The sequence below is a fragment of the Asparagus officinalis genome, chromosome 5, assembly GCF_001876935.1.
Source record: "Asparagus officinalis chromosome 5, Aspof.V1, whole genome shotgun sequence".
NCBI classification, from domain to species: Eukaryota; Viridiplantae; Streptophyta; class Magnoliopsida; order Asparagales; family Asparagaceae; genus Asparagus; species Asparagus officinalis.
The window spans coordinates 10,275,327-10,298,541 of NC_033798.1; the positions used below are offsets into that span (position 1 = coordinate 10,275,327).

At 36.5% G+C, this 23,215-nt stretch overlaps 1 protein-coding gene across 4 annotated transcripts in view; it reads right to left on the reverse strand.

Moving 5' to 3' along the window:
• LOC109842868 (DNA repair protein RAD51 homolog 2) overlaps positions 4,675 to 23,215 on the reverse strand; it is a 33,525-nt gene continuing 14,984 nt past the window's right edge. The window contains exons 4-13 of one of the 4 annotated variants that reach the window (XR_002247420.1): positions 19,039 to 19,142; positions 18,895 to 18,958; positions 18,279 to 18,334; positions 14,336 to 14,422; positions 13,025 to 13,090; positions 12,816 to 12,907; positions 12,616 to 12,729; positions 11,957 to 12,100; positions 11,681 to 11,857; positions 4,675 to 4,825 (exon numbers count right to left, since the gene is read on the reverse strand). Coding sequence is in view for 2 of the 4 variants with exons in the window: in XM_020411774.1 (XP_020267363.1) it covers positions 11,835 to 11,857; positions 11,957 to 12,100; positions 12,616 to 12,729; positions 12,816 to 12,907; positions 13,025 to 13,090; positions 14,336 to 14,422; positions 18,279 to 18,334; positions 18,895 to 18,958; positions 19,039 to 19,142 (750 nt within the window). In the remaining 2 variants the exon portion in view is untranslated. Of the gene's footprint in view, positions 4,826 to 7,333; positions 7,353 to 11,578; positions 11,858 to 11,956; positions 12,101 to 12,615; positions 12,730 to 12,815; positions 12,908 to 13,024; positions 13,091 to 14,335; positions 14,423 to 18,278; positions 18,335 to 18,894; positions 18,959 to 19,038; positions 19,143 to 23,215 lie in introns of those variants that run through there. The other 3 variants (XR_002247421.1, XM_020411774.1, XM_020411775.1) reach the window with 3 other exon arrangements.

A 23,215-nucleotide genomic window follows, 5' to 3' on the forward strand; every position in this document is an offset into this window, starting at 1 on the left:
CACAAAAAAACGACTCAGTTTCAGCCTGAGGCTGAAACTGGGTCGTTTTTTGCGAATATTTTCAAAACAGGTCTTTTTTGGGAATATTTTTTCAAATGGGTCTGTTTTAAAATTTTGCCCATTAATTTTATATAGATATACAAATTGTTAGAAATTTCTGTATGTATAAACTGTATATAAGGCAGTACAAACAATAAAAAAAAATCAGTACAAAAAGTTGAAAATTCAATGCAAACGAAGTATTTAAACTGATGTCAGAACTCAGAACATGAGTAAGTTTTTACTTACATCGCCATCTTCTGTAGGGAGGCTCTCCATGATTTTTTTTTTGGGCCCAGATAGTGGCACGTAACAGTAAACTACAATTGTGACGGAGCCAATTCTTGTATCGCATATCCCAGATTATTCAACGAAATGGGAAATTTTGAAACGATTTTGTGAGAATAGCAAACTTTTAACAAAAAAAAAAAATGTTCAATCCCAGCATATAACATTTTTAATTATGTGACACAAGGTTTTGGGAACAATAGGAACATTTTTAGGAATGACGTACTAGTTAACATTCCGCAAGGAAACCCGTGTTCCCTTCTTTGAGAAACAAGCGGTCTCAAAACTCAAACTCTCTCCAAGCACAACACTTAGCTTAAGATGAACAAAATAAAATACTATAGGAATTCTGATTTACTTTGCAGACTAAACTTGTTGGCGTCTGTGGCTAAATCTGTAATAAAAAAGTGAGAACTGAAATGCTGTAATTTAAAAGTTTTTTCAAATTTAGCTGTTGTGCGTTTATGAAACGATGTGCTTAAAACAATATTTGACCTATCCAGTGCAAGGATCCCAATGCCAAATTGTTTTTAGGAACATCAATACAGTACTCTGGTGTGCACCGACGCAGTACTGTTAAAATCTCCTCAATCTATAAGATATTTCGGTCAAGGCAAAGATCTCCACGATCAGTTAAAACCTTTCGCTTCAATTACCTTTTGGTTCAGACAGAGACCACTTCGATCTGTTAATACCTTTCGGTTCAATAACATTTCGGTTCAGGCAAAGATCTTTCGATCTGTAAAAACCTTTCGGTTCAGAGCTATGTTCCTTCGGACACAAACTAAAGCTTTCACGCTTTCAGACTCTGCAGCAGCAACATAACAGCACAAAACACTTGTGTGTTTTTCGTATCTCTTTTTTATCTTTTGTATCCAAGAGCTCCCCAAAAGGCACTATATATAGGTCTCTAAGACCAGCTCAAATGTCACCCACATTTAATTTGATCGTTACAAACATAATAATAATTATGATAATTATATTTGTAACGACAAATAACATAAATGATGTAACTGCTGCATGAAGTAACGTCTGAACGCGAGGGTCGCGTTTCTATGCAACGCGAGGGTCGTTACCAGCCTCGCGTGAACGCGAGGGTCGCGTTCCCTCTCGCGAGCGTGAGGCTCGCCCGCATGCTACGAAGCAGCCTACGTAGCGTCACCTAGCCCTGATGCCTCCGTACGAAGTGTAAAGTGCGTCTTACAAAACGTCACTTAGCGTCTCAGCCCGATTAGCCCAGATCCCTGGCTCATTGGCACACGAGCCCACGACCCACTAGTACTTATGAGAAATTAATTGAATAAAAACAATTCTCGACTTGCCGTTGGCAAGCTTCGAGCACATGACCTTTTGAAACACAAAAACTTTAACTTTCCATTACGGTATTAAGGATTTCTGAAAAATACCAGTAATTAATAAATACATAGTTTGAAAACTTATTTTTTGGAAAGCGGTTTTGACCAAAAAAATTCAACAATCCCCCCACAAGTTTTTAAACTAGTATCGTGTAACGGTGTCGTTATTTCAATCGTTGTGCATAAGGTAGATGTCACAAGGACTTGAATCCCCCTTAGACCAACTGAATAAAGATAGATGCATGGTGTCGCAGAGACTTGAACCAGTACATGTCTAAAATCCAACGATCACATAAGTTCAAACTCATATGTGGTAGTTTTCAGTTTGAACCACACTTGCACTTGCCTTTGCCTTGCACATTTATGGCCCTGTGCATGTCCTGATTTCTGCTAGGACTCTAGGTATTTTTCCACAAGACACTATAGGAGATGTTCAAATCTCCACCCAGACATAGGTGAGTTCTATAGACATGTTTCCTATCAAGCATCCCGCATCCGAGATGCTTTGAACTCATTAAGGCTTAATATCCATCATCTCTCATGATAGGATTCTAGGTGAGTCCTTTAGGCGTGTTTTCTATCTAACACACCGTATTTGAAATGTTTTGGACTCGTTAAGGCTTAACAACCATCCCTTTTACATGATAGGATTATCGGCGAGTCCTTTAACCATGTTACCTATCCAACGGCCTGCATCCGAAATGCTTTGGACTCATTAAGGCTTAACACCCATCCTCTTTACCATGATAGGATTTTACTTGTAAATCTTACTTAACTTTTGAACCAAACATCTCATCATTAGTAGCGTAAGCTTTGAAATAATAACTTGATGTAAATGATAAATATTTGTAAGACTCACAAAACTTTACAAATCTTACTTGACTTTTGAACCAATTATCTTATCATTAGTAGCATAAGATTTAAACTAATAACTTGATGTACATGGTAAGTATTTGTAAGACTCACAAAACGTTGAGACCCATTCCAGCATGTCCTTTCAACTATGTCCTTTTTTAGACCCTTAGTTAAAGGATCAGCCACATTCTCTGAAGACTATACGTCAATCACAGAGATGACTCATTGACAAATGAGTTCTCTCAAATAGTCATGTTTCAGACAAATGGTTCACTTCTTTCCATTGAACATCGACTTTGCGGCCACAGTACTCGCCGCCTGATCATCACAATAGATAGTAATTGCGCCTTGTAATTTTATCAATAGAAGGTCTCGGAGAAAATAATTGAGCCACTCAGCTTCATCTCCTGCAGCACAGAGTGCGAAGAACTCAGATTCCATCGATGACTGTGCAACTTCATCTCCTGCAGCACAGAGTGCGAAGAACTCAGATTCCATCGATGACTGTGCAATCATAGTTTGCTTCTTAGATTAACTCAGATTCCATCGATGACTGTGCAATCATAGTTTGCTTCTTAGATTTCCACGAGACGGCAGCTCCACACATGGTGAAGACAAAATCTCCAGTAGATCTGTACTCATTTGGTTCTGAGTACCAGCTAGCATCTAAATAGCCTTCTATTACAACCGGATATCTAGTGTAAAATAGGTCTAGACCTGTAGTTTCTTTTAAGTATCTCATCAATCTCTGAACAACATCTCAATGAAGCTTTCCAGGATTACTTGTGAACCTACTAAGCATTCCTACATCGAATGCTATGTCTGGTCTTGTGCAGCTCATCGCGTACATAAGACTCCCAATAATCTTTGAGTACCTTAGCTGCTCTACTGGTCTTCCAGTGTTCAGTCGAAGCTTCTTGTTGTAATCATACGGCACTGACAGTTCTGGCAGGTCGTAATAGCTATACTTTCTTAATATGCTCTCGACTAATGAGATTGAGACAATCCAATACCCTCTTCAGAGTATATGATTTTGATTCCGAGATTATGTCCGCAGTTCTAAGGTCCTTCATGCTGAACTGTGCTGAAAGAAATTTCTTAGTAAATATTACTATCTCCAAGTTAACGAAATGCATGAAGCGAATCGGTGAAACGTATAAGTCAGCGAAATGACGAAATGCGCGTAACGGCGGAACAAGACCGAACCGGAAAAGCACCTGGCGGCCGAGTCGCATCAAAACGACTAGGCCAAGGCTAGGTGGCTCGGCCAAGGCCGCGCCCAGAAATACTGAAAACGTATTTTTTGATAGTTTTCTCCGGATTCTTTCGTTCCAGAGCCTCCCCAACTGTTTTGAAGCTATCCCTAAATATGGTTAAGCGGTTATCAACTGAGGATAAGATCAAATCATCAATTCTTATCTGAAAACGCTGCGTCCGAAGCCTATAAATACAAGCTATCTGAAATTTAGGCGAGGTGTTGTCCCTGCGAAGAGTGAATCACAAATTTCAGAGAGGCTAGCAGATCCTGGCGAAGTTCTTCAGCATAAAGAGAAAGAGTTCGAAAGATCTGAGGCTCATTCCACTTTCAAACTTGGTTTTGATCTCGAGAAGACTCGTAATCTCACTTGGTTGAGATTATCACTTCCGCGATTGTTTTCTTTGTGAAGCAGAAGCATTGAATTTTTGTTCTGTCAACCGGATCTGATCCGGGCGATCCACGGACGAACACGTCCCCAGCACAGGTAAAGATCCCACGCAAGCAGCGGGTAATAAACGTCATCTGCGTGTGTTTGAAGAGAGTTGTATTTTTCTTATTTTTATTTTGTAAGAAAGTTATAAAAATACTAATTTTACTTTGAATCTGTAATCGATAAACATGTAATGGATTCAGCAATGAAAACAGCTTTCGACGCAAACAGTTGTCACTGTTAAAGTTTACAACGTATTTATTTGTTCTAGTAAATGGACTACATAATCCAATAGTTCAAAATTTCGCTTAAAGTAGTTCCAAAACAAGGTCCACAAAGACGGTGTCATAATGTAACGTACAAATGAAAACTTTACAAAAACCATTACGTTAGACTATTTTTCTTTTTCTTGATTTAAGAAAATACACAGGAGATGGGGTCCTCGCAACATTACAAGTTTTATCATTGTTTTTGCTGATACGCATGAAAAAGACCTAGGAAAGCAACTGAACCATTATGTTTACCCAGACACTTCCTTTGAGCTCTTGCCTTTTGTCTAACCTGCTTCTGCCTCTATTCTAAAGGCCAGACTTCTCAACACTAAAATCATCAGAACGACGAAAAGTTTTTAGTGCTCACAACGTGTTCCACGCTGATTTGAGAAGCACACAGAAACATAGCTTTAGAATCAGTAAACTATAATTATTTGATAATCACATAACTTCAAGACAGCGACACGCTTATATTTTAGTTATTAAGGTTCTTCTCATAGAGCCGTAGTTTAGTTTACAAAAGATACGGATAAAAAAAATATTAGAAACTTAACCATAGTTTTCTCAAAAAAGGAATAAGAAACTTAAACATAGACCATGTCAGGAAAAAGTATGTGGGAAACTAGCCAATTTGAACATTGATAGTGAAAAGGTAGTGGAGTAAACAAGATACGCTCATGGAGTAAATATGTAATGTTCAATATTAAAGTCAAAACTATCCTCAACCATCAAAGATGATGATGATCAAGACTAAAATAATAGCCTCAGAAATCTCCCCTGTTGAATAACAACTAAAAAATATTATCGATTAATTTTGTATTTTGTAAATCTGCTCATTAAGTGAGAGATGAAGGAACCTCAGCTAACATTCCAAAGGGCAACTGAAGATGGCCAACAGGGAATAGAAAACTAAAAAGAGGCCTGCTCATTAATCTACAATCAAGATAACTGTAAATAATAAGCTGAAGTATAGTACTTTATCAAACTATGTACTTTATCAAACTATTTCCCCAGACCTGATACAAATATGCAAGCTGGAACAAATAAAATAAAATAAAGAGAGGTTCAGAGAGAATATGAACAAAACCAAAAGGAGAAAGTCTAGTTGTCAGGCTCAACAGCTCACAGTACTGATTTAGCATAGTTTTGGTGTACTAAATAATTGTAGTAAGTGTTAGCAAAGGGGATTTACTTTTTGTTTCGCTGTCGGCAGAGGTATACGAGGTTTGTGATTTGGGAGACGTGGGCTCTCTGTGCCCGTTCACGTAATGGTCAAAGGCTGGGCCTCTTTTCTTTTATGCTTTGTGTATCCTGTACTTAGAATTATTTATGTTCAATAATAGCATCTCCCCATGATTATAGCCCCCTTTCAATCTTTTGTGGTGGGGATTCGTCCTATCGACAACTTGTCAAACGAAACCTCTCGCGAAACTTGCCCTCGGGATCTTGTGTTGAAAGAAAACAAGAAGAAATCACAACAAATAAAAAAAATTGCAAGAAAAAAATAGAAGAGAGAACACCAAAATTTTAACGAGGTTCGGCAACTAGCCTACGTCCTCGGGAGCCACACAAAAAATCTCCTTTGAATATTAAAGAAGATTACAAAGCTTGTAAGAGATGATCTCAAACTCCTTGAGATCACTCAAAAAAGAACTCTCTTTTTATTTCTCAAGGCGCGAGATTTTTCTCTGAAAAATCGCCGCTCAAGGAGCTGCAAAAATCCCCGCCAAAAAACGCTATGGAGATCGATCTGGAAAACTCGCGTTTAAGTGGCGGCCAAGGTTCCCTATTTATAGGGAAACCCTAGGTCAAAACAGATTAGAAATCTGTTTTCTGCGAGTTCGCCTGACTGCGAAGCTCACCTGTATGACTTATGTTCGCCTGAACATAGTCAAGCTCGCCTGAACTGCTTCGTCTGCACTTGGAGCTTGCCTGCACTTAGAGTTTCGCCTGAACTTCCTAGTTCGCCTGAACTATCAAGTTCGTCTGAACTTTCAAGTTCGCTCGATTTCTTAACTTAGAGAAATCTTTGCTTTGCATGCTTGTTCTAAGGTTTGGGTCTACACCCGAAACCAACATTTTGCCACTACACAAAATATAGGTTTGGTCAAGCAAATAAGAACATGTTGAAAAAAGGTTGAGCAAGTGCCACTTCTTATTTTTCTCACTATACTACACTACTATGGTAAGCTGCAGCTCTAGTGATTGTGTACAATCTGCGATAACTAAAGCATATACAAAGCAACTCACCCTAAAGGTTTCATATCACATCTAGAGTTCATAGTATACCACTGATACTCTTCATGGTTTGATCCTCACCCCAAACTAAGATTACTCACAATGCCTGAGAGAGACGAGCACGTTTATAATCCTCTTTTCCATGAATATTAAAAAGACAAGTGGGGAACCTATTCAGATGCATTACATGTTCACTTTGTTCTTGCGCATCTTCATATATAGATCCTAGTCGTCAACCTTAGTATCCTTATCACTTTAATACTTTTATCCTGTTTAAGCGGATTACACGGAATTATGCATTTTTGAAATTTTTAATATATATTTAATAATTCATCATATGTTCAAATATATAAAATTCATGACAATAGAAGATATATGAAGAAAAAGACCAACAAATATGCAATTTAACAATCAATAACTAGTTGACTACTTAAAAGTTCAATCCATACAACAAAAGTAACTAGATATTAAAATAAAGGTCGTTAAATTAAACATTTAAACCAAAACAAACATCCATAAAATAAAAACAAAACATCTAGTCTTCCCCATCATCCTCCTAACAAATGTTAGCATCAACTCTTTTCGAATGGAGCCTCAAAATCATCATGATTATCCTCCTGATCAAAATCATGTCCATTAGGACCTTCGTGATTTAGTGACATGATTTCTAACTTTATGCCAAAGGGTAGTAGGTTTTAAAATTTTTAACTGAGCCCACAACAACAAAAAAAAGTACCCACGTAACTCAATTATGCGGGGGCTTAATCAAACCTAACCCGCCTAAGCGGGCGTCTTTTTTTGAGCGCTTAATGCTAATCAAGGATATTGATAGCGGATAGCATCCTGTAACAGTGAGGCGCCGCTAAGACGAAAACTATTAAGGGCTATGGCAGTAAAATAGCGATAAAAAGTGCAAAGTCAAATAGCAATCCAATTTAACTATGTATAAATATTAAAAAATAAAAAAATCTAAAACTTTTACAAATGTATATTTGATGATTTATAGAGATCCTAAAGAGGAGGGAGAGAATTCGGTGAGCTTCGAGTTGGCGGAGGTGGCGGAGAAACAAGAGAGGCAACCAGAGATGGGGTTTTGCTGTTAAGGTGGAGTAGTCAGAGAGGGAGAAGTATTAGTTGAGGCGGAGGGCAGTCAATGAAGGGTTTTGGGGTTTGAGGTGTTGTAATCAAAGAGGGAGAGTAAAGGTTGAGGTAGAATAGTCGGAGAGGGAGAGGAGGAGGAGGGTCATCAACGATGAAGTTGGAGGGAGAGGAGAAGAGGCGACAGAATTGGTGGGAATTGTGGGATTGGTTGTTTTTCTTCGTTTCTTGAGATTGAATCAGAATGGGAAGAGAGAGAAATGAAGCTGAGGGGGGTTTTAGTTAATTATGGGTCAGGTATGGGTTGGGTTTGAGTCGAATATTAAACTGAGAAACCATAATGAAAAGCACTACTACACGCTAAATGGCTATTGCGAGCAAATAGCGCACAAAGCTCTATGGTCCAATGCTTTCGTCGATATCGTTGCGGGTAGTGGGTGCAAACACAATTTGCGGTGCTATTGGGCGCTATTTTCAACAGTGATGACACAAAGCTCTATGGTCCAATTCTTTCGTCGATATTGTTGCAGGTAGTGGGTGCAAACGCAATTTGCGATGCTATTGGGCGCTATTTTCAACAGTGATGCTAATTCTAAGCGGATTTGGTTTGCTTCGGCTTATCGACTGATTAAGTGGCCCTCTAATATTTGTTTTAGAACATTGGCTATTGTTTTAGTTCCCGGAATAAGATAATCATATTGGTATAAAAACTGGGCTCCAAGAATGAAGAAACATGGTATGAAGCCAGTAGCACTACAGAAAGGTGTTGCAGTTGAAAGACAGCACATATCTAACATAAAAAAAAATTAATATTACTTTAGGGATAGTGCTAAAAATTAACAGGAAAAAAAAATGAAATTATAACATCCAGTTGTATATGACCCTCGTTTATAGCTTCCAAAACCAATAAAAAAAATTCATTCTTCTCGATCAATCAGATCAGTATCAACATGATTCAGCAATCAATCAACCAGCAAAAAAGACGAGGGAAGACACATATTTCCTAGTGTCTAATGTGAATCCAATTTCTGCTCAGTGTGGTTAACCAATTAGCTCTGGAAACTGATAGGATCAATATTTAGATGCATGGGCTGGACTTTTGCACCTTGTTTGACCTGCTTACACATACTTGCTAGTGGGAAAACCTCTTGACATGATACAATCTCTTTGGACCTCACTAACCATTCAAAGCCACTTTGTTTTCTTCGTTGATAAAAAACCAAAAAAAACCAACAAATTTGGATAAATGTTATCTTTTTTTCTTATACTAAAAGGATCCTCCTCTGAGTCGACTTGATCATAAGCTTAAAAGTATAATTAAAAAAAAAGAGAGGAACTTCAAAATCTGACGATAGCAGTGTTAGTTTAGGAGGAGGAATAGACCAAGTGGTGGAGATTGTCAGAGTGGGTCAAAAACAGAAAGTAAGTCCGCGAAGGTTTTGGACCAATGCGTTGGAGTTGGAATTTTGAATTGGGGAGTTGGAATTTTGAATTGGAGCTGGATGGTAAACAAGGAAGAGAAGGGGCACACAGCTCAAAGGTGGAGGACATCAAGAAAGGAGAACTGAATCGATTGTGGCCGGCATTTGGGATTGAAGAGAGTTTCTCTGTTGGTCTAGGAGAAGTGTGAAAAGATTGATGGTGGTTTGTGTTTATTCAATATTTTATAGAATTCATGGTAATTTGCTGTGAAAAAGATGCGAATTTTTAAGTCAAAACTAGTCACGGGTCGGTCGACCGAAGTGCATAGGCCGGTCGACCGACAGACTGTGAAATTACAAGGTGAGAAACCCTGTCGCTGGCCGGTCGACCGAACATATATGTCCGGTCGACCAAAAGGTGCACGATTACAGGGTTTAAATTTCTACGTCTGTCCGATCGACCGATCATGTATGTTCAGTCGACCGAATGTATGATGAGTTACAGGATGAGAGTTTGGGCTTCTGGCCGGTCGATCGGATGCTCATGCCCGATCGACCGCGTAGTGGTTTTGGGCCCTGTTCGTTTCCTGACCTGTTTTGAATTCCTATTCGATATAAATAGGAACATGACGTTTTCTAGGGTTAGGTGAGAGATTAAGAGCTGAGATTTGGGCATTGTTTGAACACTTAGAAAGGGAGAATTTGTGAGGGATTTAAAAGTTTTGTTTGAGGGTTATTTTGTGAGATTATTGAGTGATTGTAAAACCTATTTGTACTCTCTCTCTATTAGTGAAATCTTCCCCCTCCTTGCCCCGTGGACGTAGGCACATTGCTGAACCACATAAAATTTAGTGTCTTGCTGTGTGGTGCTTGTGTTCGGTTGTTGATTTGTTCTCCTATCTTGTTCGTGTCCTTCGATTTCGCTGTGCACAACATTAAGGATTTAGTCAAAAATAGCCACATGATAATCACATGACTAAATTGCAGATAGTTTAGTGAAAGGTGGGAGAAAGTATGGGGATTCCCTGAATTTTACAAAGCTCATGATAGTTTACTGATACAGTAGGCAAAATTTACGGTAATTTTATGTAATTTAGCCAATTAAATTAGAAATTTTGTTAGCATTTAGCAGCTAATAAGGCTAGCACAAGTTAATCCATAGATATATTGAAATACATCAACTGAAGCTTTACTTGGTTGCAAAGAGTTGGGTCTCCAATGCAATTTTATGTGCACGCAGTTTCAATTACTGTAAGACCATTGTTTGGCTGGATTCCAACCGACGTAGAATAAGAACTTCATTGGGAAGCCCTGTTGTGTCCGATGCATGATGCACAAGAGTTCTTATCCTCTATTTATTTATTTTTATTTTCAAATATGTTGTAAATTGATGTTACATGACGCATCTGTGCTTCTTATAGTGTAACTTCGCCTATAGGTTTGGAGTCCAATTTTGTTGCTTGTAATTGTTATCCCACAAATAAAACTGCTCACGCTCTCCAGTAAGATGAGTTTCAAACTGTTTTATGCTCAATATAAATTGATGTTACAGAACCTAATTTGTCTTTCCAACCATTAGTATGATATCCATACAGAATGACAGATGGAAAGAAAGAGTTTCAGCGCACTTTGAGCTGCATGGACCTCAAGTGTGATAACCAATAACAATCTGAACATCAACAAGAACGCTAAATTAGTTGGAACAAAGTTCTGGAGACAGCTAAATCAAATTCCTCTTCTTCATTCAGTTCTGCTAAAAGCTCTTAGTTTAGAAACACTTACTTATAGAGTAACTCATACCTTTTGCTTTCTATCTGTTCTTTCCCTTGTCTTAGTTGCTTGATCAGTAGATTCAATACAAGCGTATAAATCCTCCATGACACACCATCCCAACTCAAATGACTTTCCTATGTCATATCTCAGATGAAGAAACCACTAACTTCTCATAAATGCAAATAATTCATATCCTACCTGGTAAAGTTTAACCATCCATCCACGTCAACATTCTCAGTTCAGGACCAATCATAACGCACGAGTACCACACTGCACTTGTGATTTTTTTTCTTTCTATGATTTGCTTGCTGTGTGTGCGTGTATTTGTCCGAGTGTTATACCCTTTTAGTGTGCGCGCGTGCGTGCGCCTGATTCTTATCACTCTGTGTACGTATGACAGAAAGACATAGCATGCAATTAGATGTATGTCTCTCTTGTGGACGCATAGCTAGCTCGGTCTACACGGCTTTGCTATTTATATTTGTCTTTACAGATTTTTTATGCTAGTTTGCATCTCATGTCTGTAACGAATACCAGTAAAGAGGATAGGATGAACCAATGAAATGTTACATGAGATAATTTACATTAAAAGATGATTCTAGCATGGAATAGTTTCTGAATGGTAAAAAAAGACTTGGCTAAATTGTGCATACCAGTCAGAAAAAAGATTTTGTAAAGAGCTTCTATATCTCACAGTAAGCAATACACTGAACTTTGATGAAATATGACACAACTTGCCGAGAATGTCTGTGGCATTGGCATTTAGAGTGGACTCCTGCTCTCAGCGCATCATATGATGATTTTAGCTTACATGTCAAGAATGTTCTGGCCTGTAATTTAACAAATAAGTTTATAAATAATAAAACTGAAAAAATAATACATCAGTATCTGAGCAATCAGCAACAAACTTATATTATTCAAATATTCACCTAGACAGTGAATTGTGCTTATCTCTTGCCCCATGATTTCAATGCCATCATCACTTAATAATGAAATCCCTGATGAACTAACAATAAATGGAAATGCTAAAGGTGGAGAGATCGGAGATTTTGCCACCTTTATAAACCTCTGACCTGCAATTGCATTTCAAAAAGTTAACTAAAAAAAAATCAGCTCCAGAAAATCCACCTTTACAAGTAGAGCTTTTATCTCAAGACTTTGAACATTTCATATAACTGCTAAAAGACCAGCAATGTTTCTTATTGCAAATTCTGCATTTTTGTCGAATACTACAAAAGGTAGTGCAGTCAAGATAAATACGATAATTTGTTTAGTGGTAAAGTTGTGAAGTGTATATCATCAAACTACAAAAAATGATGTCTCCTGCCATTATTATTGTTTGAACTTTGGAATATTTCCTGATTTTGAGCATGCCTACTGTGTTTATGTCATTATGGGGCAGCATATGCATGTGTAAATACTTAGACTACCTGTGTGCATGCATACACTACAGAAGTTTATAGATGACACATGCAAGACAGCCACCCCTTTTCTCACGTATGGATTGCTACATATGTATGTTTGCATGTGTAGATGACATATTTCTGAGAGATTCAGACCCCCATAAATTGGTAACAGATCAACTAACCTGAATGAGCCTCAAAGACAAGACGAATGGTAACAGCGTGCGCCCATTGGATCCCCAGAGCAGCAGTTAAATGAGATTCAAGCCTCTCGGAGATTCTGAAATCTGAATTCTGTCCTGTACATGATTTAAAATGAAAGTTTCAAGTACACGAGCGGTCAAAAAGGCTTGCCCACATGCACATACAAATTTCATAGTCACACCTTGGAATGAATAGTGAAAGGATCCATCACCGCTTTGACTCCGTACTTGATTGGTCACAACAATAGGAATTCGTGAAAATTCAGCAAGTGACCTACAAAGGCTTTGATTTATGAGGAAAGTTGCCTAAATGAAAGGCATAAATTGCTAATTTTAGAGCCTTTATACACAAACAGACATACAAGAAAAGAAAGGGTATAAAACCTCTCACTTGAGAAACGGAAGAGGCAATCTTAATGAACTTTGCCTAGAAGTCCCCATAGATCTTTCATTTTCCCTGAAATATAAGGACAAGAGAAAATTACATCTCTTGTTTCCAAAAAGATATAGACAGATCACATAACAAGCATTGAAAAGTATCAAATAAATATTGATTTTTTAACATAAAAAGGAGAAGGGGCCGACAATAACATGAATGTCAATATGTGAATTGCAGCAAGGAAAAAAACTTGCTAAAGGCTGTTGTTTATGCATAAGCATTTGAAAGAATAACACCTCATAAGGACAAATTCAGATGTATAAATAACTGTTAATGGTGGTGGCGTCTTTATACCTTTCTTCCTGCCCACAGCAGCATTAAGTTTTAAACATAGCTCAAAGTATTGTTTTGAATTAGTGGTTGACCATCAAACTATTGTGCAACTACATTGTAATAAGAAATAAATTAATATAAAAAGCAAAATGATCATACTAGCTCATGTTATTTAATTTTTTGTTCAAGTAAATTACATAATGCATGAGAAGTTCAAATATATGTTGCATTAGTTAACAATACAATTATTAGCCTTTTCTCTCTACAAAGTCAAGTTTCATCTGAGGTTCCTGCGGAATTGCATAATCTGTATTATATGTAGCCTGATATGGATTAATGATAATTATAGTAAGGAAGCATTAACAAAATGAAGCTTATAAACTTTACAATGCAATACGTGGATGTGTCTGTGCATGCTTTTACTGCACTGTGCGTATTAACCAGCGGGGAGGGGATGCGAAGTGTGATGGATGCTGAACTTCCTCTCATCCCACCTTTTTCATATAAAAAACAAGTACTAATAAACATTTTCTTCTTAACATGTCAGCCATCTGCTTTCCATATTGACATTTTACAGTGCACAGAAGTCAAACTTCAAACCAAATACAAAAACACAATCGCTATTTACAAGCATTCCAAATCCTTCAACACCATTAAATTCTATGAGGGTTTCATCTTGTACAGTGGGGAGAGAATCATCAGCATATCCTTGATAATGAAATACAAGGCACCGGCCTTTTATCCTGGTCACAAATTCTTGATGACTCTTTTGACAATGGGTTGAGAAGGTAAAGGAAAAAACTAAATCTGCAAGAACAAGTTTTGGTGGATAAACTCTTGGTTTCCTTCATGCTTATCTACTAAGAAAATAAGATAGTCAATCATACAATAGCAGAACTTTCCGCATGGATGGCTATATTGGAAGATTAATAGGGTGGAAAACATAGTTAAAGTAACCTCAATGAGAGAAAGATGTAAAAATTCCCTCACCCTGTAAGAAGAGCAAGAGCAGCCATGCTATCAATAACTAGCAACTTAACTTCGTGCTGGAGAAGCTTCAGTTTCATCTGATGTAAGCTGAAGAAAGACTATAAATTATGATTCTTCTATTTTCACAAACAGATAAAAGTAAATAGGCTTGTAAATTACATAGGGCATACATGACAAATTGTCAGTTTTTGTATAACTGGAATGCAAAGAATCAATAGTAAATTGTGACAATCGTAGACTAAAGTAATGCCGGTTTAATGCATCATGGTGATATTTCTCATTCTAGTGATCAACTCTGTAACAGCTTAACGTCAGGTTTATCTGCATATCTTTATTGATAAGCTACTGTTTCAATATCCAACCTGGATATAAGATAGATGTCCCACATGTACAACTATTTGAAGCATACGAGGGCTCATATTCCACCTTTGGTTAATCATGTCTCAGCAATCATTACTATAGAGATAAGAACAGCCATAGGCATAAATATAAAGGCAAATTTATGTTGTTGAGAGTGTTGTTTACTCATTTGTTGTTTAGTCCCACATCGGTTAGGGACAAACTCTTTTGTTTAGCTAAACACTATAAATAACATCCAAGAGAGCTAATAAGAGCTCTCAAGGGTTTCCACTACAACATAGTATATATAGGCTGATGTAGAGCTAATTCAGGCCACCTTGGCCGGGTCAAAGTCCTGCTCATACAAGCCATTCCACTCACGTCCAGTGCCAGTTGTCTTATTCGTCCCAATTGCCTAAAAAATAGTGCGTAGGAAAAAATATTACCGTACAATTTAGTGCTTTAGTAATCCTACTGACTGATAAAGATTAAATGGAAAACGGAGAATATATAACACAGATGAAAGTGGAATAGTATTAATATTGGTAGATCCGATACCTTTCACAGGTGTAATGGATCCATCAGCTAATATTACCGAAGAAAAGAAGGTGGTAGGTACACAGGATTATATCTCGGTTCTCGAGATTTTGTCAGAAACTCTATCTAACCCAGTTGGACGGCAGCAATGAAAGAAGAGATGACTGCCTCAGAACAGAATGATATTTGGGATCTCGTTTCACTACCACCAAAAAAGAAAGCGCTTGGTTGCAAATAGGTTTATATTGTCAAAGTAAATCCAGATGGCTCACTAGCTCGCCTCAAAGCTCGACTAGTTGCAAAGGGATATTCACATATCAGATCTAGGGCCTTAATTATATTGATACCTTCTCTCCTCTAGCTAAGATGATAGTTGTCCACATTCTTATTTCGTTTGCCACTCGCTATCACTGGTCATTACATCAATTGGATGTTAAGAATGCATTCCTTAATAGCATTCTTGATGATGATGCTTACATGGAGTAAACACCAAGTTTTGTTGCTCAGGGGGAGTGTGGCAAGGTTTGCAGATTAAAAAAACCGTCTACAGTTTGAAGCAATCTCTGAGGGTTTGGTTTGAACATTTTGCAGCAGTTATCTAAACCTTTGAATCTTCATCGAGCTAAAAAAGAACACTCAGTTTTTTGAAAATTTCATGGTGGGAATCAAATTCTTTTAGTTGTATATATTGTCAATATTGTGATAACTAGCGATGATGCACAGGACATTAGTCATTTAAAGAAGTATCTACAACAATAATTTCAAACCAAGGATCTTGGATCCTTAAAGTATTTTTTGGGTATCTAGGTGGCTAAATCGAAGAAGGAAAATTCTTTTATCTCAAAGAAAATATGTTCTTGATATGATGCTAAATGTTAGGATGTCAGAATGTAAGAACATCGAGTCACCTATGGATGACAATATCCAACTACCACCAAATCAGGTTGAGTTAGTGGAGGATACTGAAGAATACAAACGACTTGTAGGGAAGCTGAACTACCTAACAGTCACAAGATCAAATATTGCATTTTCTATTAGTGTAGTTAGCATGATTTTAAATATCGACCGATAATCCGATATTATCGTCGAGTTATCGGATTTGGGAGCTTTCCGCTAGGATAAGTAGGATTTGTAATCGGTTATCGTTTTTGGGGTTTATCGACGAGTTATCGGCGATAAAGGCACTTATCGGCCGATAAGGAGGCTCTAAATATTGGCTTTATCGGTCGATAAGTAGGATTTGGGAGCTTTTGGTTTCTTTTGGATTTGCTTTTTGAATGTTTACAAATTATGAACTGTTTGTTGCTTTTGGAACTTGGCTGATTGGTGATTAGCTTATGTTTGTTTATAGATATTGATAATGGCTCATAACTACTAAACATCAACTTAGTAAGTTAGTTTATGAATCTCATGATTAAACAATAATTATGTAGATGCCTAGATGGTTCTTCATTATTAATGTTATCTTATTATTTGCTTGTTTATTATTCCATTTTGACTAACATTATATTTTTTCAAACTTATGTTTGTTTATTATTTGCTAGTATATCACTCCGATAAATACTACTTATTCCCGATATATCTCCGATTTTCGCTATCCGATAAGGATTTTGACAGTCTGGTAAATTCCTGATAACCGATATTTAAAACCTTGGTAGTTAGTCAGTTTCTCTCAGCACCTAGAAAGCCTCATATGAAAGTTGTGAAGAGGATTCTTAGGCATTTTAAGGAAACTCTAGGAAAAGGAGTACTCTATTCAAATTGCAATCATACGAGAGTTGCAGGATTCTCAGACATAGATTGAGCAAGATCCTCGGGTGATAGATACTGGGTATTGTGTATTTGTTGGAGGAAATATAATATCATGGAAGAGTAAGAAACCGAGTTGCAAGCTGATCTAGTTTAGAGACATATTAATAGAGATTAGTTATTCTCTGAAGGGTCACATGAGCTCGTATGGAGACAACAAGACCACCATTCATATATCTGAGAATCTAGTGTTTCATGAGAGGACAAAATATAAAGAGATTGATTGCCAATTAATTCGTGAGAAGATAGAGAAGGGAATCATTAGAACCAAGCACATACCATCAGAACATCAACTTGTAGACGTTCTTACAAAAGCTCTTGGGAGAGCATGAGTGAATTTTATTTGTAACAACCTTGGCATGTACGACAAGAATGCTCAGCTTGAGGGGGGGTGTTGAGAGAGTTGTTTACTCATTTATTGTTTAGTCCCACATCGGTTAGGGACAAACTCATTCATTTATTTAAACACTATAAATAACATCCAAGAGAGCTAATAAGAGCTCTCAAGGGCTTCTTCCACAACATATGTGAAGCTAGCTTTCCAAAGATTACAAAAACAACTTACAGGACCAGACAAGTACGTATCTAGAGGAAAATGTTTACAAAGAGAACTTTTACAAATGGAATATCTGTCTAACGTAATTCATAATCAAGATCTGGCTATACTGCTCTTGATATGCAATTTCTGTTCATTGCTTCTTACTGATTTTGGAGCCACAGTATTCCAACCGCACATGTCTAATTTACAACAAAAAGAGTCATAAATGATTGTTTCAGATGAAATTATTATTGCTCCCTTAGTCCTTACAGCTTGGTTCTAAGACATAATGAGAAGGTACAAGTGTCCCAAAAGAAACATCTAGATGATACAATCTGTAGTTAGGTGGTGTACCTAACAACTCATGGAATGGGAAGCTGTAGAAGAACAATATTGGCATTATATGTCAGCAATAATAAGGCTACTCCAATACTACTAAGGGGAGAGTCGAAGGGTGTTTCTCTACATGTGTTGTTAATGCCAAAAATGCTATAACTAGGAAATACTGCTGCTTTATAGCTGTTTTTACATGACGTTCCTTCCAGAATATGTTAAAAACCTAAAGAAAAGTCCAGTGTCATAACTCTGCATGCTAATATGGCTCTCTCGTACCTATGTCGCAGATCAGTCTGTAAAAATCAAGAATAAGAAATTAAGCAGAATTACCTAACAGTTTGTCAATTTTAAACAACCATAAGCAAAGAAGGTCCAGAAACACACCTTTCGGTGAATTCAGAAAGGGATGTTGGTCGTAGAACTACTATTCTACCAGCCATCTGCAAAATCAAAGGTCAATTGAAACCTCCCAAACAATGTTGGACTTCCAAGGCGAATATCTTGGCATTGGAAACAAATAAAGCTACATATGTAACCCTACTGACTCATAACTTAAAATATTTGATTTACTTCAATAATTACAGTTCAAATAAATTGTTGGAATAAAATGCAGACAAAGAGAACCTTAACTTCTTAAGCTTCCGTGACATGTACCATGTCCTCTGAGAGCCAAACAAGACAATTCATGGTTCCGGGATTATTTATAGTGTTAATGGTATGGAGGCCATGCTATTTAATTTAAGATAATAATAAATATCAAAAAAGAATAAACACAAAAAAAGGCTATAAGAGGATTCACATTTCCCCATAGGTTTTCCACGTTATTTTTATTTTACTTCTTTTGGTGGCTGACGGGAAGGGGGACTGTTGAAATCAAATCAGTTGGTTAAAGAGTTTAACTACTATTAAGAAGACATGGTAATTGCTGTAGTGTATACAGTTTCCTTTTTTGTTATAAGAAGACGAGTACATAACATAAGTGAAAATAGATTATCACAACCTCTTGTGCCATGCCTTCTGACCGAAATATCTGAGGAAAACTGTTTTCTCCAATCTCTATCATCCTATCAAGAGCTTAATATCCATTAGAGTTGAAAATGCCAAATGCAATTTAAGGAACAGAACAAATAAATGTCGCTACTACCTGCGCGAACTAAATTTTGATTCTGTGTCAATGTATATAACACGGCCATTCAAACCTCCATAACTAGCAGGCAAGGCTGCTAGCAGTGAGAGCTTTAGACAAAACTACAATATGAACCAAAAAAATTCATGTAAAGTTGATTACCATTAAAATAATAAAAGCAGCAACAAAAAATTGGGTGATACATAGGATAAAGAAAGGTGTAAGATGATTCATAAGCTATGGCTAGACCACTCATCAAGCAAGAAGAATGTGAATAGTTTTTTGAACTACTTCAACAGAGAGATAAACCATATATACATATTGAAGTGCTCCAGGGGATCCTTAAGAGTTGCAAGTCACTAAACTTTTCCTTTCCTTTGAGATATATTTTACTCTTTATATTAGCATAAACCAGCCATGCACACATTAGCTATATGTAGTACAAGCTAAGCCTTGGGTTCAAATATATCTTTATCAGATTGAGATAGTTTCCCTTCAGGTGTTATTTTACGATTAAGGATGTTCATTCTAAGTCATGGATCACAAGCCATCCAACATTTTTTGGTAAGAGCGCATTGTACACCTGGAGCACTACTAGGATGATTTTAATAATTATACATGTACTTTTGTATGCATGTAAAGAGAAGGAGCTGCCAGCTCACGGGATTGATGCGCTGCAGGGGTTTATTTGAAAAAAGCCTATTTTTTCGTTCAGCATGCCATCAATCCCATTTATTCAAATCCCCAAATCTCAGCCCACCCCCCAAATCTCATGAGAGATCCCGTCCCCAATTCTCCGGTGATCCCACGAGACCCCAGCCCCCTTCTCCGGCCGCGAGCCCCAAACCCAGCCCCCCTTCTACTCACGGCGCGATCCGAGCTCTCTCCGCCCCCCCTTCCTCCTACGCGAGCCCCAAAATCGCGCGGCCTTCCCCAAATCTCCGACCATCTCGACTCTCTCCGCCCCCTTCCTCCGACGCAGCCCTGACGTCCGCATGGACACGCCCACGCCGCCGCCGCGACACCGATTCCGTCACGATCGAGGTTCGTCTGCCCCCTTCCTCAGCCCCCTTCCTCAGGTTTATTATGAGGTCATTTACTTTGTTTTACACCACTAATTAATTTGATGGCTTAGCTAGATTAGGTATTTGTTTGTGTTTGGAGATGGTCTAAAATTATGGACACTGTGAATGACATTTTTCCATCTTTTTCTGTATTATCTAAGATGGTATACGCTAAACACAAAACGCAATAGAGATATCTAAAATTTGATCTTGCATATTAATTGGATTTCTCTTGGTTTTGTTAAAAATAAAAAAAAAGTTTCTAGTTACACGTTAGTCTGCTGATAATTGTAGGCATTCTGTATGTGAAGGATCGCTTCTCTATAACTATTACTTGTTCTTATGAATGAGACTTTAGAGAGCACTAATACGTTTTCAGATTCAGCATCATTACTGTTACTAGTTAGATGAGAAGGATATTAGTTTTAACTATAAAAATATCATTTTAGACTTAGTTCCAACGTAAATAACACTATTACTCCCAGTTAATATAAATCAAATATAATTAACAAGTCCGATTTAGTTGTTCTCTGTTAGTTTAGCATTGATCATCAGCAGATCTCTTCGTTTTGTCAAATCAATTTCTGTACAAGTATATTAATAGATGGACAGAGAAAATGTTTGTTGGTTATTTGCAATCAAAATTGTGACTGGAAGGTAAATGAGCATGGGTGAGGAAAAGCTCGGGCATGATAGGCTTGAATAAGTGAGGGCATTCATAGTTCAATTTGACAGGTGGACGTGTTTTTTGAAATTGGCTTTACAGGCTTCATGCTGTTAACAACATGTACCTTTCGATAGCGGCTGCTCCCAAACAGCCCGCGCGCCCGGGCCGGGCCGGTTCTGTTAGCTGCCCGAGCCGGCGCCTTGGCCCGCGCTCCGGATTTATTTTTTTTTTCTTTTTTCTTTTTTTTTTATGTATTATATTATATATGAATTAATATATATAATATGTATAGATAATGCTGATATATAATATTATTTTTTATAGTGTATAATATAATGTATATCTATAATATTATGCTATATATACATAGTTTCTATATATATAAATGTCATATGTGTATATATATACTCTCTCTTTTAGTATATAAGGATATATAAGCTAATTACTCTCTTATATAAGATATATATGTTATTAAGTATATATAAGAATACTTTCTGCTTATATAAGTTATTTATATAAGAATACTCGTGGCTTATATATGTATTAATGTATGCATTGTGATGTAGATATATACTCTCTTTAGTATATATTTTATATAATAAGTATTACTCTCTCTGATAATGTGATACTCTTCTCTAATATAATATATTTCTATATATGTATAATATGTGCTATGGTGTGTGTTATACATTATTCTTTCTTAGTATATAAGTATATATATAAGTATTACTCCTGCTTTATAGTATATATATGTATAAGTATATAAAGTATTACTTTCTCTTTATAAGTATTATATATATATAAGAGAATACTCTCTATCATATATGTATAATGTATGTATGTATGTATATCTAAGTATAACTTCTCTCTTACGATATTAAAGTATATATAACTTATACACTCTCTTATATATATGCTATATATGGATCTGTGTGTGTGTAAATTATATATATATATATATATATATATATATATATATATATAATATATACTAATATACTCTCTCTCTTAGTATATATGTATATATAGCTATATCTCTCTTATATGATGCTATACTTCACTTTATTATAAGTATACTCTTTTATATATATGTGTGTGCATACTCTCTCTCTTAGTATATAAGGTATATAATAAGATAGTATATTACAAACGGTGTACTCTTCGCCCATATGGCCCAACGGGCAACGGCTACTTATATGCGTCTCTCTCTCTCTCAAGTTATAACTTATAAATATATACAATATATTTACATATAATATATGTATATATAATATATAGTTACATAATAATTTAGAAGTATATACTAATACATAATTATATAAAATATAATAATATTAAACTAAATTTTAGCATTTTTTTATCAAAAAAGAAAAGAAAAGAAACTTAAAAAAACCTAGTTGGGATGTACTTATCTATTGTGATGCGATGAATTCCAAAATAAATTTATACTTATAATTTGTAAATGATTTATTAATTATTAATAAAGAATTTATTTTTATAATTTTTTATTTGTAATTTATGTCATTTTAAGTGATTAATAAAATTATTATTTTATTATTATTTTTTTGTCTTTTTTATAATTTAAAACTTAAATAAAATTTAAAAATTTGATTAAAAAAATTTTAAAAAAAAAGAAAAAAACCCGGGCCGGCCCGGAACCCGGCCCGGGGTACCCGGGTCCGGGTCCGGGCTCCGGTTTTTCCCGGCCCGGGCATGGATTTCCGGGCCGGGCCGGGCCGGGCCGGCCCGAATGGACAGGCCTACCTTTCGACTATCATTTGTGAGAATCATATGTGATAAGGGAAAAAGTTGAACCTCACTTTCTCAGCAGTGGTTTAAGGCAAGTGGTTTTCCAATGGTAATAGTGGATGAGGCAAGAAAGTATGCTCAATATCTTTTCCTTTATTCATCTTTAATCTCATATATATTTCAACCAGCTAATAATTTGTTATGAGAGTGAAAGACAATAGATAAGAGGTAACTTCCTAACATGTATGTATCTGCTACCGCACTTATAATTTACTGATAATTTCTTTTTAAAGCACAAAATTTTAGGTGGTCCATGGCAAGAAAGAGTTTTTATATTGTGAAGAGAGGTCGACGATGTGGCATTTTTGATAATTGGGAGGAATGCAAAAAGCAAGTTGATAAATTCCCAAATGCCACATATAAAGGGCATGCAACGTACGAAAAGGCTTTGGTTGAATGGGATAAGCACATCATCGCTCGTGGCTCGTGATTCAGCATCCAACTTTATTGTGTATCTTTGTAGTATGTATAGTATGCAAAAATTATGTGATTGTGAGAACTTGATTGGATATTCAATCTATTGTGTATCTTTGTAAGTTGTTGATTGTGAGAACTTGATTGAATATTCAATCTATTGCAAAAATTATGTGATTGTGAGAAGTCATTCATCAATTCAGATGTCTCTTTATGTAAGTTGTTGACATAGTGCGAGCTG